The sequence below is a fragment of the Prosopis cineraria genome, unplaced genomic scaffold, assembly GCF_029017545.1.
Source record: "Prosopis cineraria cultivar Desert tree isolate PC_DT_omini unplaced genomic scaffold, ASM2901754v1 PC7, whole genome shotgun sequence".
Classification (NCBI taxonomy): Eukaryota; Viridiplantae; Streptophyta; class Magnoliopsida; order Fabales; family Fabaceae; genus Prosopis; species Prosopis cineraria.
The window spans coordinates 35,600,045-35,613,719 of record NW_026555338.1 but is presented as its reverse complement, the minus strand read 5'-3'; the positions used below and the strand labels follow the sequence as shown (position 1 = coordinate 35,613,719).

General features: G+C 34.3%; 2 protein-coding genes across 2 annotated transcripts; one reads left to right on the top strand and one right to left on the bottom strand.

Annotated features, from left to right (window-relative positions):
- Window positions 1-229: 229 nt before the first annotated feature.
- LOC129315490 (universal stress protein PHOS32-like) lies at window positions 230-2,532 on the bottom strand. Its single transcript, XM_054959212.1, has 2 exons — window positions 1,586-2,532; window positions 230-515 (listed from the first exon to the last, which is right to left on the bottom strand). Exons 1-2 carry the CDS (start codon window positions 2,307-2,309, stop codon window positions 505-507), a joined length of 735 nt encoding a protein of 244 aa, XP_054815187.1. The 5' UTR covers window positions 2,310-2,532; the 3' UTR covers window positions 230-504.
- A 7,505-nt stretch (window positions 2,533-10,037) lies between these two features.
- Window positions 10,038-12,654, top strand: LOC129316257 (uncharacterized). The gene is made up of 4 exons (XM_054960585.1): window positions 10,038-10,397; window positions 10,559-10,767; window positions 11,254-11,361; window positions 11,725-12,654. The coding sequence occupies exons 1-4, from the start codon at window positions 10,109-10,111 to the stop codon at window positions 12,424-12,426; spliced, it is 1,308 nt and encodes a 435-aa protein (XP_054816560.1). The 5' UTR covers window positions 10,038-10,108; the 3' UTR covers window positions 12,427-12,654.
- The last annotated feature ends 1,021 nt before the right edge of the window (window positions 12,655-13,675 follow it).

Sequence of the window (13,675 nt, the reverse complement as noted above, 5' to 3'; positions counted from 1 at the left end):
ATGCTTGCTCTGAATTGTTGGTTCCCTAAATGGAATAGGGTGCCAAGATTTGCTACCCAAAATCAAAACATAAACACCCCGCTTTGCAAAGACAGCGCAACATTAATGATATTTACATCACAATCCATAACTAGGCATACCAGAGTATAAACGAAACTTGAATTAATAATCGACACTGCATGTGGCGAAATCTAAATTACCACCACAAGAGAACATCAAGTCAAGCCTATGGAAATCTACAACTTTGTACTTGAGCTTCTTGATATTTCAACCAAATGTATAAAATTTTACAACGGTGTTGCTTAAATACACAGGGTACACTGGGTATTAAAGATGAAACATGGAATACCACTCCCCCAAAACCAGCAGGGGAAAGGTGCACAAAACGATGTGTCAAAAACATATTTCGCCACAAATTACGACAGAAAATGACTACTAACAAGTTCCAGGAGTTATTCAAGCATTCCCCTGAAGTGAGGTCGATATTGACGCAGTTCTGACCCATTATTCAGCATCTGTTAACATGTCACAAGATAATTAAATTAAGCAAGACAACAACACCAGAACATACGTGTTCTTCAGAAACAGACATAGTTGGATGATCCTGTAGCCATTCCTATAGTTTTGTACAAATTATGCCACACAATCTTAGCAGAAATACTAAAGTGGAACGCAGTTCATGTGATAAAATTTCAATGTTCTTTAGGAAGACACCAACGAAATGAAAGACTTCTGACAGCAAAATATGAATTTCAGAGGTAAAGGAGGGCAGACTTACATCTAAAATGTTTACATCCAAAAGGCTTTAATTGAAAAGAACGTCATCAAGTATGTCTATTAACAGGTGCAAAGCAGTAAACATATATTATTTTGCATACAAATACAGAAAAAGGAAGAGACAACGGAGAATGAACTTAATTCTGAATAAACAGAACAGCACTTTAATACGTCTTACCAAATAATTCTTACAGCCACAAGAACCTCAACCAGGTTTATTTTTAGAGCCAGGCAAGCAACAATAAGTCTAGAGATACAAGCTAGGAAGTCATGCATAAAGTGAACAAGACCGTAGCATAGCATCACTTGGCCATATTATTCATTTATAAGCAAAATCAAAGCCATGCAGCAGACAAAACAGATTTCCAATGGCCTCCAAGAAGACCATGTGACCACTTACACATTTTGCCAATCTAGGTTGTTACAGGAACTATTAAATATATTCAATTCTACTAGTCAGATTAGGTCCCCGTAATTTGCATTAGTTATATGCATTCACCCTCTTACTCAGGTCGGTGCCAATATTTGGGTGGAACAGAAAAAAGAATTAAACTTCTGGAAAACCAATCAATGTATCAATACATAAATTTACATTTTAATAACATAACAGGGCAACATTTCTGCCAAAAGTTATTGCTCTGCAGTAAAATTCCAACCACGCATGACTCCAGTTTTAGATGCTCAATACCAAATGGAAGTCTAAGTCAGATGTAATCATGATGATAAAATAATCCGTGAACATAAACTTGAGGAAAAAATTTTTGATGATAAGTTAAACCATAGAAAAGTCCAAGGTCAAAGCCCACACCTTTCTGTTCATCTGATGCATCGTGGTACTCATGCTCCTCCTCAGGCACCGGGTAGAGCTCCACCTCTTCCCCAACTATTGCTTTGCCGGCGGCCTTACCGCCGTTGCTTCCGTTCTTCTCATCCGGGTATCTCACAACCACAACAGGACAAACACAGTGTTGAACACAATAGTCACTCACACTCCCAAGCCTACCCTTCGTACTTCGCTTAGTTGCGCCAAAGCCTCGACTCCCCATGATCACGGCGCTTAGTCCCAGTCTCTCGACTTCCAAGCAGAGCCGCTCCTTCATGTCATGGTCCTTGACAATGTGGATTTTGAACGGGATTTTAGCATCCACCAGTGGTTGAGCCAAGTCGCTGGCTTTGGCGGTCGTGAAATTGTCGAAATCTTGCTCCAACTTTTGCTGCGACTCTTCCGAGGTAGTGTCGGCGTCATTCAGATTAAGATCACCGGAGCCCCAGTCCGCGCCGTAGAGAACGTTCATAGGACGCACGTGAAGGAGGATGACCATGTCCCCAGGGCGGAGATAGTTCTGGGCGGCCCATCGGACGGCATAGGCACTCTCCTCGCTCAGATCAACGGCGATCGCGATTTTGCGCTGGGCACCAGATATCGAGACGGACGCAAGGAGAGAGGAAGGAGACGAGGGTTGTGTGTTGGACGCCGAAGGTGTCGGAACTGGGCGATCCGGTTCAGGCCGGGCCGCTGATTGCCGCTTCATGCTGACAAACGCCGAAAAAATGGCGAGGTGACCGGAAAGTCAGGAAGAGAGAGGAACCGGGGTCAACGGAGGAATTTCAAGCAAACGTGTGATCAAATCGAAACCGCACCGGAGTTGATCAAAGATTCAAAAGCTTCTCGCTCTCTTGCTCAATCCGGATTTTGTACATAATTTATTTGCCGAGGGTGGTCCTTTCCTTTGTGCGGGAGGGGCATATTGGTCACCACATAATATTCATTCCGGATCAAATCTCGATTGGTCGCCAACTCTTCGCTACTTGTTGATCAGGATTGCTCGTTACTTATTTGAAAGTGGAATTAAAAAAATTACATACACACACATATAATTTTAAATTTTTTATTAATATATAATTTAAACAAAAGTACTTTTTGAATATCAAATTAAGAGATTTAAATTTAAACCATCTAAAATTGAAATTGTTGAACTGTTACTGTCTTGAAGTCATTACTTTCTAGTTCCATCCAGCAACTACTCTGAAAAAGTCTAGGGCTGTAATTTTTTTTTTTTTTATGGAAGTCTAGAATTGTAATTTAGATGAACAACATGTTAGTGTGAGCTTATGACCCCACACAAGCCACCATGGAAAAATTAAATTGTGTGTTTGGATTAGGAGAAATAGTTAAATATATTAAAAACATCATATTATTTATAATCTGTCTAATTAAAATACTTTAAATAATTTAAATAAAATATTATGCCATATTTTTTAAATTAATTTAATTATTATAATTTTTTTATTTTCTCTCTCTATTATCATTAATATTATAATTAATTTATATTTAATATCATTTAAATGTTACATTTTTATTGGATAGATCATAAATAACGTGGTACACCTAATCTATCTAATTATTTTTCTTGGATTAAAAAATTCACAATTGAAGTTAAGAGAAAAATTTGTGAATTTTATATGATTTATGTTTGGATATCTTTTTTTAAAAAATGAGTTGAATAAATTAAAATTTATTTAGATGTGATTCAAAAGTCAATTGATATGTATGATAGCAAAACTAGAGATGAATTTTTATGTATATATAAAATATATTAATAAATCAAAAATCTTAATTTTTAGAAAAAGTAGAAAAAATATAAAAACGCATTTATAAATAAAAAATCTTAACTTTTAAAAAGGTATAACTAAATGATAAAATTCAAATTATTCAATTATGAAAATTTAAAATAAATTCATAGATTATAAAATATTTAATTCACATGATTTGATCTCTAAATTATATCATGAACCTAATGCATCTATTTTGATGCTCCAAGTAGAGTTGATGAGGATGCTAATATAATTTATAAAAATAGTGACTTATCTTGTTAATTTTAATATGAGATATATTTACATAAAGGAAAAAGATCTATCAACATCCATTAAAGAATAAAATAAAATAAAATAAAAATCTATTAAAAAATAACATAATAACATAAGATAAAATAATTATAACCACCCTAACTATAACTATACAAAATAATATATATTATCAAAAATATAATATCGCCCTCTATTAGATACCTCATATATCCTACTCATGGTCATCTAAACTTTTATCAATTTGTATGAATTATGCATCAACAATTGAATTGCACAAGCAAAAACCTGAAGAAGAAGAAACTTACTCTCTCTGTTCAAAAATGTAAGGCAGTTTTTGAGGAGTTAGATGTTCAAAAATGTAAGGCATTTTTAGTCTTTTGAGATGTAATTATTTTCTTTTTTTTCAAAAGTATCCCTATTGATATTGACTTTATATTTATTGTAAGGTATTTAATAATGGTAAATATAAAAAAACAGGGTTAGTTTGAAAGTAGGTAACTATTTTATTGGGGGTCATATTTGATTAAAATACCTTACATGTTTGAACGGAGAGAGCATGTGAGAAGAATAAAAATGAGGAGGTTATATTGCAAAATTCCAGTCCATTCAAGTTCTAGAATGATGCAAAGCCTTGGAACTTAATACATATCATTAAATTAAATTAGTTTCACATAATCACAACAAGGAAATAACTTACAAATATCAGTGCTTTGAATAGAGAAGGAATAGTGATAGTTAGGTATGCCAAACTGTTCCAAAAGGCTTGATAGTTTGCAAGCAAATTTGAAGACATTACTTATGATTACACGGGGAAGGAGGTAAAAAAGAGTTCATGTTTGCAAATCATAACTCGTGTTTATATTAAACAAACATACTAGAGATTAAAAAAGGGTGAATCTAGTCTCTTTTATTTAGACCTCTTAGGAAGAAAGGTTAGAGAATGAGAAATAAGGCCATAGTTACCTGCCAAGGAGAAACCAACAGAGCAGATCTGGCAACCTTGACTAAGGAAGACACCTAACAAGAATCACATAAAATGACTACTGCAAACTAATGGGTGGTGAGTGATTGATGAAGGTGAGGAATTTCTTTGAAGATAGGCAAGCCAAGGACGAGAGCTCTGAAGAACGAATGAACTCATGAAGATAAGGAGAGAGAAGGAAGGACTAACAAACTTTTAATGCCCCTAACGTCTCCCTTACGCAGCATTCGGTAAAACTTAAGCTCCCTAGATTAGTGTAATAACCTAAAGTTTTATGTAAAAATAGTAATAATAATAATAAATAAAAATAAAACAAAATAAACAACAACAACAATAATAAGTAATTAAATTAAAATTTATATGAGGTATTCAAATATATTTTTTAAAATTTTGGGAAAGATATTGTAATAACCCAAAAATTTAAGTAAAAGTTTAAAATATATTATGAGGTGTTTCAAGTATAATGTTATTAATTTTGGAGCGTATACATCAAGAGGAAGTGGTGGCTTAGTGGAGATTGTATTGGTGTTATCTTGTTCTGGGTTCGAATCCACTAGGTGAAAATAGTGGGATTTTCTTTATTTTGTTTTGGCCCTTTAAAATTACCATTATGCCCTTGTTAATGATCATATATTTTTCCATTTCTTCCTTGATTCATTTTTTCAATCAAAATGTGTGGAGAGAGTGAGAGAGGTCTTAGATCTATAAGCCTCACCTCCCGTCTTCTCCTTTTCCTTCTTCGTCTTTAGCTATCTCGGCATTAATGTGTACAGAAGCTCCATCTACTGCTGTTAGGAGGTTGAGTCATGAGTTCTTCCCTATGTGCTGTCCATCACTTTCTTTCTCCTCTATTGTAATGTCATCTTGATTGTGCATGGGCTCTGGATTTTCATTCTTCCCCCCCTTTTGTACTTGCCATGGTGTGAGGTGCATTAAATGTCATTCTTCTTCCTCTATGCTTGATCTACAATTTCTTCTTCTTTCCCCTGTTCTACCGCTGGCCTCCTTTATTTGTGTAGCAGTGGTGCCCAAATCTCCCCTATATTTCTTGTGGATCTCCTTAATTCCTCTTCTCAATACTGTCTTGATATGTGTAAAGGAGCTGCAAATTCCTCCTCTTCAACTCTCCCTTAATTCTTGAGTATGTATTGATCTATCCTCTTCCTTTTATCACTCGATTTGATTGTGAATGAGTAATTATATGATTAAAATTGTGATTTTTTCTTTATTGTTTGTTGTTGTGTGTGAATGGGTAAAGGTAGGGATCCGAAATCAGATGAGTTATGTTTTTTAAGAAGGTTCACTTGATTACTTTGGTAAGTGTAAGAGAAGGAAAATGAATTTAGATTTGAATTTTATTTGTGCTTAAATTAATTCTTGGTGGGATGAGTAAATATTTTATATATGTGTGTGTGTGATAAATCCAAATGTTGATACTGAGAATTATTGGGCAAGTAAGTAAAGGTTAAGAGACTCCATTGAATGGCTTAAAAATGATGCACATGAGGTGTTTGACACAAGGCTTAAAAGGGAGTTATAGCCCAACCAAGTAAATACCTTTGGTGAAATCTTAGGATATAAATAGAAGAGAATTAGGGAACTTTGAGTTACTTAAGTTTCTTTTAATTATATAAATGTTGAAAGAGAAATTGCTTGATTTGAACAAAGGTAATAAATTTTATAGGATTTGGAAGAAGAAAAATTTGAAAGGAATTTTAAGGGATAAAATTAAGGAATTTTGGAAAAAGCATTTGATTGATATTTTAAAGATCATCTTTGTTTGTTGGTATGGTAACTCTTAGGACACATAAAGTATTTGATGAAAAAAAAAAGGATGAGGTCAAGGCAAGTGGAATAAGTTATAGAAAAAGTTGTCCCTTTTTTTAAGACTTAAAAATTTTGGGTATGGTTTATATAGGTATTTTGGACGTTTATTGATTAAATTTAACATGTAATTTTATTAAGAATGATGATAAATTAGAGATTTTTTAACATGTAATTTTATTAAGAATGATGATAAATTAGAGATTTTCTTTTATATTCCTTTAAATTATCTTGGATTGAGGATTTTGGATATGTAAAATGTACAAAAGAAATAACAATGATATCACTTAAGTGTGAGGGAATTAAGAAGCAGACAGTATTGTAAAAGTAACTGATTAAGAATACTTTATGTACTTGGAAGTATTTCAGATAAGTGAATAGCTTTTCAATGACTTGTTAGCAAATTCATTCTTATAAAAATATTGGTTTAGCATATTCAGATGCCCTCTTTTTTATTTACATAACCATTTTTATTCCGCAAAAACAAATGATAGAGTATTTTAATTAATTAATTAATTAATTAATTTTTTATCATTCATAATCTTAACTTTATTGTTAACTTTCATGCATGAAAATGTTAATTTTATGTTTAAAAAATGATCAACTATCAATTTATGCATGAGATCTATATATATACAGATGAATTCATTTATGCTGAGTATGATTAGAAATGTTGAAAATAGATAACATATTAATTTTATCGACCTATGCATGTTTGATTCAAAATGTGGGATTGAATCATAACACTGGTTGCTAGCGGTAGTATCGTTGGCCCTTGGTGCGCCGTGGCATACTTAACTAGCAAGTGCTTAAGAGATGTTAATCCTGTATAATGGCCAACGCATGTGGAACAAAGGGTTAGTAATTTATGAGCATTGTACTCACGATTGTTTCACAAGCCTATGCCTATACTTGTCTTATGATTTCTAGCCGCACTTGATTACTTTGTGGCTTCAAGACACGCTTGGTTATTTATCTTTGTGAATTGTATGTTCACAATTGTTGGTTATTTACACTTGTGAATTATATGTCCACGTTTGTCAATCATTCAAATAAAATGAATTTTTAAGAACTTATTTTTTTAATTTTTTTTCTATTAAATAAATCATTATTCTATTGTATATGATTTTTTAAGGTGAAACTATATAACTCAATTGTAAAACGTAGGTTATAACTTGAAAATTTCTTTATTACTTTTTATTAACTGTGTATGTTTGGTTTACATATTTATATAAGATTGTTTATACTACAAAAAGTGTTTTAATTATAATAATGGTTATTATTGTGGAGCTCACAATTCTCTTATAAATATTTTCTCTTTTTACTTTGCTGAAATCTAAATTGGGACATTATTTATTGAAAATTTATTTTTAATCTCAGATAGTGAAGCTGACATTATACATCCTGCTATCAACTAAGAGACTTTTTGCCGAGCAAGGTGGAGATTTATTTTTTAAATATCTCTTTTTCACATAGTTATAAAATTTATGCATTATGTTTTGAAAAAATGGTTAGAAGCTCCACGCAGGCTATAGTTAAGGTCCTTATTTAGTTATATACTCTGTTTTTTGGCTAGATGGAGTGTTGCTCCCAATTTTAGCAATATTCTGCTTGTAAAAATTGTATTGTAGAATTTTTTAAAAGTCATACTTTTAAGGAAGCTGTTGTCGAAATTCTTACAAAAAAAAGAATTAAGGCTTTCGGTTTAAATAAAAATTATTTAGGTTATCCTAATTTCAATATAAACATAAATAAGTATTAAAAAATTTTCTTCAATTAAGGCTTAAAGGATGTATATTGATCACTCCTATATTTTAAGGCGTGACAATTAGCTTCTTTCGAAACGTCCATCCAGATCCTAATTCTAATGCTTGTTTCAATTTTTTTTTTGAGAATTACATCTCGATGCAATATAAAAAAATTAATTAGTACAAGGTACATTAATAATTAAACTAATACTATTAATAATACAATCAATTGTCAATAGTCTTAATTCACTGATCAATGGATTATTACAGTTAACTTTTTGTATGGAACTTTAATATAATTTTTTCCTTTTCTTTTATTCAAACAAGATTTTATAGAATTTTAATATCCTAATTAAGTTTGGACCAGGTTGGGGTGTTATTCAAACACACAGTAAATTGCGTACATGAAACACAAGTTAGAGTTTGATCCACTTTACCAATGATGGAGGGCCATGAGTGAGTAACGGCACATACAAGTTTCGTGGCGGAGAAACAAAATGAGAATGCCGAACCCAGCCAAGAAGAAGGAAAGTAGGAAATGGAGAGATGTTGAAGGAAGAAGGTGAGGGAGATGGGTCAATTAATGGAACATCAATTGCGCATGACTCACTGGTGATGCCGAACAAGAAAGCGAGACAGCATAGAAGGGATCATCAACGTGACCACCTTCTCATTACAATTACATTGACGCAGTACAAGGAGGTTGGATTAGGGAGCCAAGGGTGTGGAAACCAGACTACGAGGTTTTCTCAATCACATAACGCCGTAAGCCCTCCCCCTCCCCCCCCCCCCCCCCCAAAAAAAAAATGAATAGAACAACTTCTCCCTGAAAATGCTACGCGACAAATAACCAGAATAGTGCCGCCAAAATCCCGTGTCGGAGGAATAGGACGTTCCAATAGCGGTATCCATCGATTTACTAATCAATCTTTTTGCGAAATTTTGGTGTTATTTGATGCCGTCAAAATCCAAGCTGGGTTTTTGTTTTTTGGTCCCTCCCTGTTCGGGTGTTGGATATTATCGTTTTTGGTTGTATTTTTGTTGGCTAGGACAGCGCTTGATGCATCATGCACGGATCATCAAGTTTGGACAAGTAAAAATAAAAAACATTATTGATTATACACAAGGGATATACCAGAATCCAAAAAAAAAAAAAAACAAAAAAATTCTCTAATTCAATCTCACTCAAGTGTTGATCCTCTAAATAAAAAAAAAAAGAATCAAAACAAACGTAAACCATGTAAGTCAATAAAGACTTGCTTGGGATATCAAATAAATGATATAATAAATGTTACAAATTATCTTATAAGAAGAAAATGAGTTTTATATTCATTGCCCTCATCCTGAGAACGTTTTAAGACAATGATGCTAATTAAAAATTAAAATATTGTTGAACCTGCAAATAAAGCTTTATTTCCTACTCATTGTTTCAAATAAATTACAAGATTTATGCCTTTTAATTTACTTTCTAAATAAAACGACACCAATCCACACATTTTCAAAGGTAGACGGATCACGTGGCATCTCAAGAATGAACTCACGATAATGTTTTTTTTTTTTTTAAGAGCTAATGTTATATTTTCATTGATGATAAAAGTTTGAATTCACATTTCTCTTACGGGACAAACTTAACAGGTCTTTGACCTTTTTTAATAGAAAACATGGTGATTGAAGCAAACCCAAAATATAAAAGCCCAACAAAATTGTACCAAAATATAAAGATGAGAAAAAAGGGCCCGCTAATGGGCTCAAGTCTCAAGTCTGTTCAGACATGAGAATAACCGCCATAAAATGGCTTTCAACTTTCAAGGCTCAACTTGTAGATTTGACACCTTTCCCGCGGAAGAAAATTACATTCCAGTTGTATTAAAAAACACAAAAAATTACATTCCAGTTCCACTGTGAGGCAATGGCGAGCAGGTTGATTTCGGTGGATCGTTGGGCGGCGGGAAGCCAGGTGTATTTCCTGACCCACCTTCACTCCGATCACGCCGACGGCCTCTCTTCTTCTTGGGCCAATGGTCCTCTCTACTGTTCCCGCCTCACCGCCAAACTCTTCCCTTTCAAATTCCCCGAATTCAACCTCTCCTTGATTCGCGTCCTTCCAATTGGCTCCTGGCACTCCCTCTCTCTTCTCTCGCCCTCTGGCTCTGAAATGCACCTTCAGGTCATGGCCATCGACGCTCTCCACTGTCCTGGTAACTGCGCCTTGTATCGCCGGTTACCTGTTCGCTCTATTTCCTTCGTGACTCGTTTCTCTGAAAATTATTCAATATTCAAGTTGAAATATTATATGCACTGTTCCACAGTTTTGAAAATCTTGTGATCCCCATTAAGATAACCTTTCCATTGACTACAGGTTCGGTGATGCTGGTGTTTCGTGGGGAGTTTGGCTGCTTGCTTTATACTGGCGACTTCCGTTTGGAAGCAGCTTGTGAGAGGGCCAGGAGGAGCAGGAACATGCTCCTCGGTGCTCTTGAGGATCAAGTGGTTGACATTATTTACTTGGATAATACATACTGCAATCCTTCGTATGACTTTCCCCCTCGACAAGTTGCAGCTAACCAGGTACGCTCCCATCCTTACCCGTTTAAAAGGTTCAATTATGTTTCAATGAGCTCACTTTGACAGCCAGAGACCATGCCATTTCTACAGTAAAGAAGACCGAGGTTGGTTTGAGTTGGCCTGGATGGTTATCGTTTTGATTTTTTAAATGCAGCCTGTCACTGACAGGCAGAATTTGTTGCCTTTTTAAACCCTCTTCTGCAGCTTTTGAACCGTTTTTGCAACACCAGATAGTCCATGGACAATGGTGCATCTCGTGTTAAAATCTCATGTGATAAGTTTTGCCTAAAATCTAATGTGTGATAATATTGAGGATATCTGGACAACATGGAGGAATTTGTAAAATTGGTGTCTATAATGACGTAGGAAATGGGCAAAATAAAGCATTGTGTCAACAACTGAGCTTCTTGTAAACTTGGTTTTAGACTTTTAGACGCATTAGTGTCCTAACAAGAATAATTTTCTGAATTATTGGAGCTTTGATTTCAGGTTGTTAACATCATTTTGTCCCATCCTGAGCACGACGTCATTATCGGGATTGACACTTTGGGGAAAGAAGATCTTTTGTATCACGTTGCACGCGTGCTTAAAATAAAGGTTTCTTCCTATCCATTCTTGAGATGAGCCACAAAATTCAATTCACCGCACTGGGTCCTTTAGTAAATATTTTAGTCAAGGACTAAGATAAACATATCTAGGCCATTTAATTCTAATTAGCAAGACTGTCCAACTCACCACTTTGAACTGCTCATAACAAGTTTTTATACCTCGTTATATCTTGATATTCTATTAGAATTGACGCATATGCTTATATCTTGATTTTCAACATCATATTTTACCTGCATATTCTGTAATCCTTCTACAAAAATTCGTTTTTTCTTCGGTTGGAATGATAAAATTTTGGAGTTCGTTTTTCTCTGGTTCAATTTTTCACTCTTTAGCTTCTATTTTCAACTGAAGATCTGGGTGTGGCCGGAGCGCTTGCGGACTATGCATCTTCTTGGATTATATGATATTTTTACCACAAACACTTCTCTTACTAGAGTGAGAGCTGTTCCTCGGTACAGTTTCAGTATTGAAACTTTAGAGGCACTCAATAAAATTCATCCAACAATAGGAATCATGGCATCAGGTCTTCCATGGTTGAAGCCGGGCCTTCAAATGAGTAAAACTTTTTCTGGTTCCTTCCTGACATCTCGTTCTAAAAGAGCTCCGGGGAGGGCAAATTGTGAGTTCCGAAGTGATCGGCAATCTGGAAACACAGGAGCACTAGAAAGGCTTCATGAGTACATTTATTCAGTCCCATACTCTGATCACTCAAATTTTGCTGAGTTAAAGGAATTTGTAAAGCTTGTCCGACCAAACAACCTAAAGGGAATTGTGTCTTCGTCATCATGTTGTACTGAACCTATGTACTTAGGCAGACATTGTGGAATCAAGCAGCCTGCAAAACAGTTGCATATGAACCATACAAGCAAAGGAAGCATTGAACGAGAAGTCGCTGTCAGCACCAAAGCTTCATTTCTCAATGACGATTTTGTTGAGTCAGAGAGCAAACGACAAAAGACTTTGAAGGTTAAGTCTTCAGGATTTCGCTCAAGCAAATTCAGAGCGTTGAGAAGAATGAGCCGTGGTGCAAAAATATGGGAACACAACTCCTGATCATAGCTGGAAACTGTCTTGGAAGATAGTTTGAAAAATAATGGATGTTGGGCATTCATGGAGTTCAGAAACTACCTTGATAGTCCACGGAGCAAGTTATGATCTGCCTAACTCCTCGACTGAAGAATTTTAACGGGATATTGCTGCATCATAATCCTCTTTGTATAGAAAGTTTCTGGGAGACTTTTTCAAGAGAATTTATCACAATAAAGGCCTATCGATTTTATATTGGATATTGTCCCATCAAAATACCTGTATACTGATAAAAGTTAAACCTTGTATTTTTTGTTAGAGTTTCTTTGAAAATTGAAGTTAAGATTCAGCTTTTAACAGCAATTTATTTTCATAAAACAATATTTAATACACAATTAATTAGTCTTTATTGCGATAAATTTTATCAAGAGGGCTTTAAATGTCATTCTCTCAAAGTTTTTGATGGAGGTCAGGACGAAATATGATGATTTTTCTGTTTCTCATTTGCAATGTTCATTGAAAACCATGTTCAGCCTCTATTCCGCAAGGGAGAAGCGGTGTATTTTCCAGGAGAAATATCCTTGGAAAAAAATGTTTGGCAAAACCTTTTGCTAGAAAAATTAGTTTTTTTAGTAAATAGCATTAATTAAAAAAATCCTAATAAGTACAAACTAAGAAATATAAAGAGCAAGTTTTATATTAGAGTTAAAAATTATTTTTATCTCTAAAGTATTCATAAAATGTCATAAATAATTTTAAATTTAATTATAAATTATTTATATCTTTTAACTTTAAATATTTTTTATTCTATTACCTTACTTTTATCTGTTCATTTTTTTTTATTAGTGATACCCATATTTAAATTTTTTAATATTTTTATTATAAAGTATTATTTATAGTGGGATAAAGGCTTAATATAAAGTATTATTTATAATAAAAAATTCTACTTCCTCTCCTCTCCCCCTTTCTCCTTTCCCTCTATCTGCTCCTCGTCTTTCATTGCCTCTGCATAGAGTCAACACAACAGCTTTGATCGGACCTTGTTGTAGTGAGAGCAACCACAGCAAGGGGATTAGCACGAGGCATAGCTTGCATCCACAACACTTAAACCTTCCAACATCTTCTTCAACTCTGCCATGGAACTTGTCGTCATCAACTTCGGCCTCAACCGCCTCCTCTGTAACTCTAACACTTCAACCTTAGAGCTAACAATTCATCTTGTCAGATAGCCAACCAAACCCAACAACCTTATTCCTTCACAACCTTGTTCTTTTTC

Coding starts and splice junctions, on each gene's coding strand:
- LOC129315490 (XM_054959212.1), bottom strand. CDS start 2,309: ATGAAGCGGCAATCAGCGGCCCGGCCTGAACCGGATCGCCCAGTTCCG.
- LOC129316257 (XM_054960585.1), top strand. CDS start 10,109: ATGGCGAGCAGGTTGATTTCGGTGGATCGTTGGGCGGCGGGAAGCCAG. Junction 10,768..11,253: donor GACAAGTTGCAGCTAACCAG/GTACGCTCCCAT, acceptor CTTTGATTTCAG/GTTGTTAACATCATTTTGTC. Junction 11,362..11,724: donor CACGCGTGCTTAAAATAAAG/GTTTCTTCCTAT, acceptor TTTCAACTGAAG/ATCTGGGTGTGGCCGGAGCG.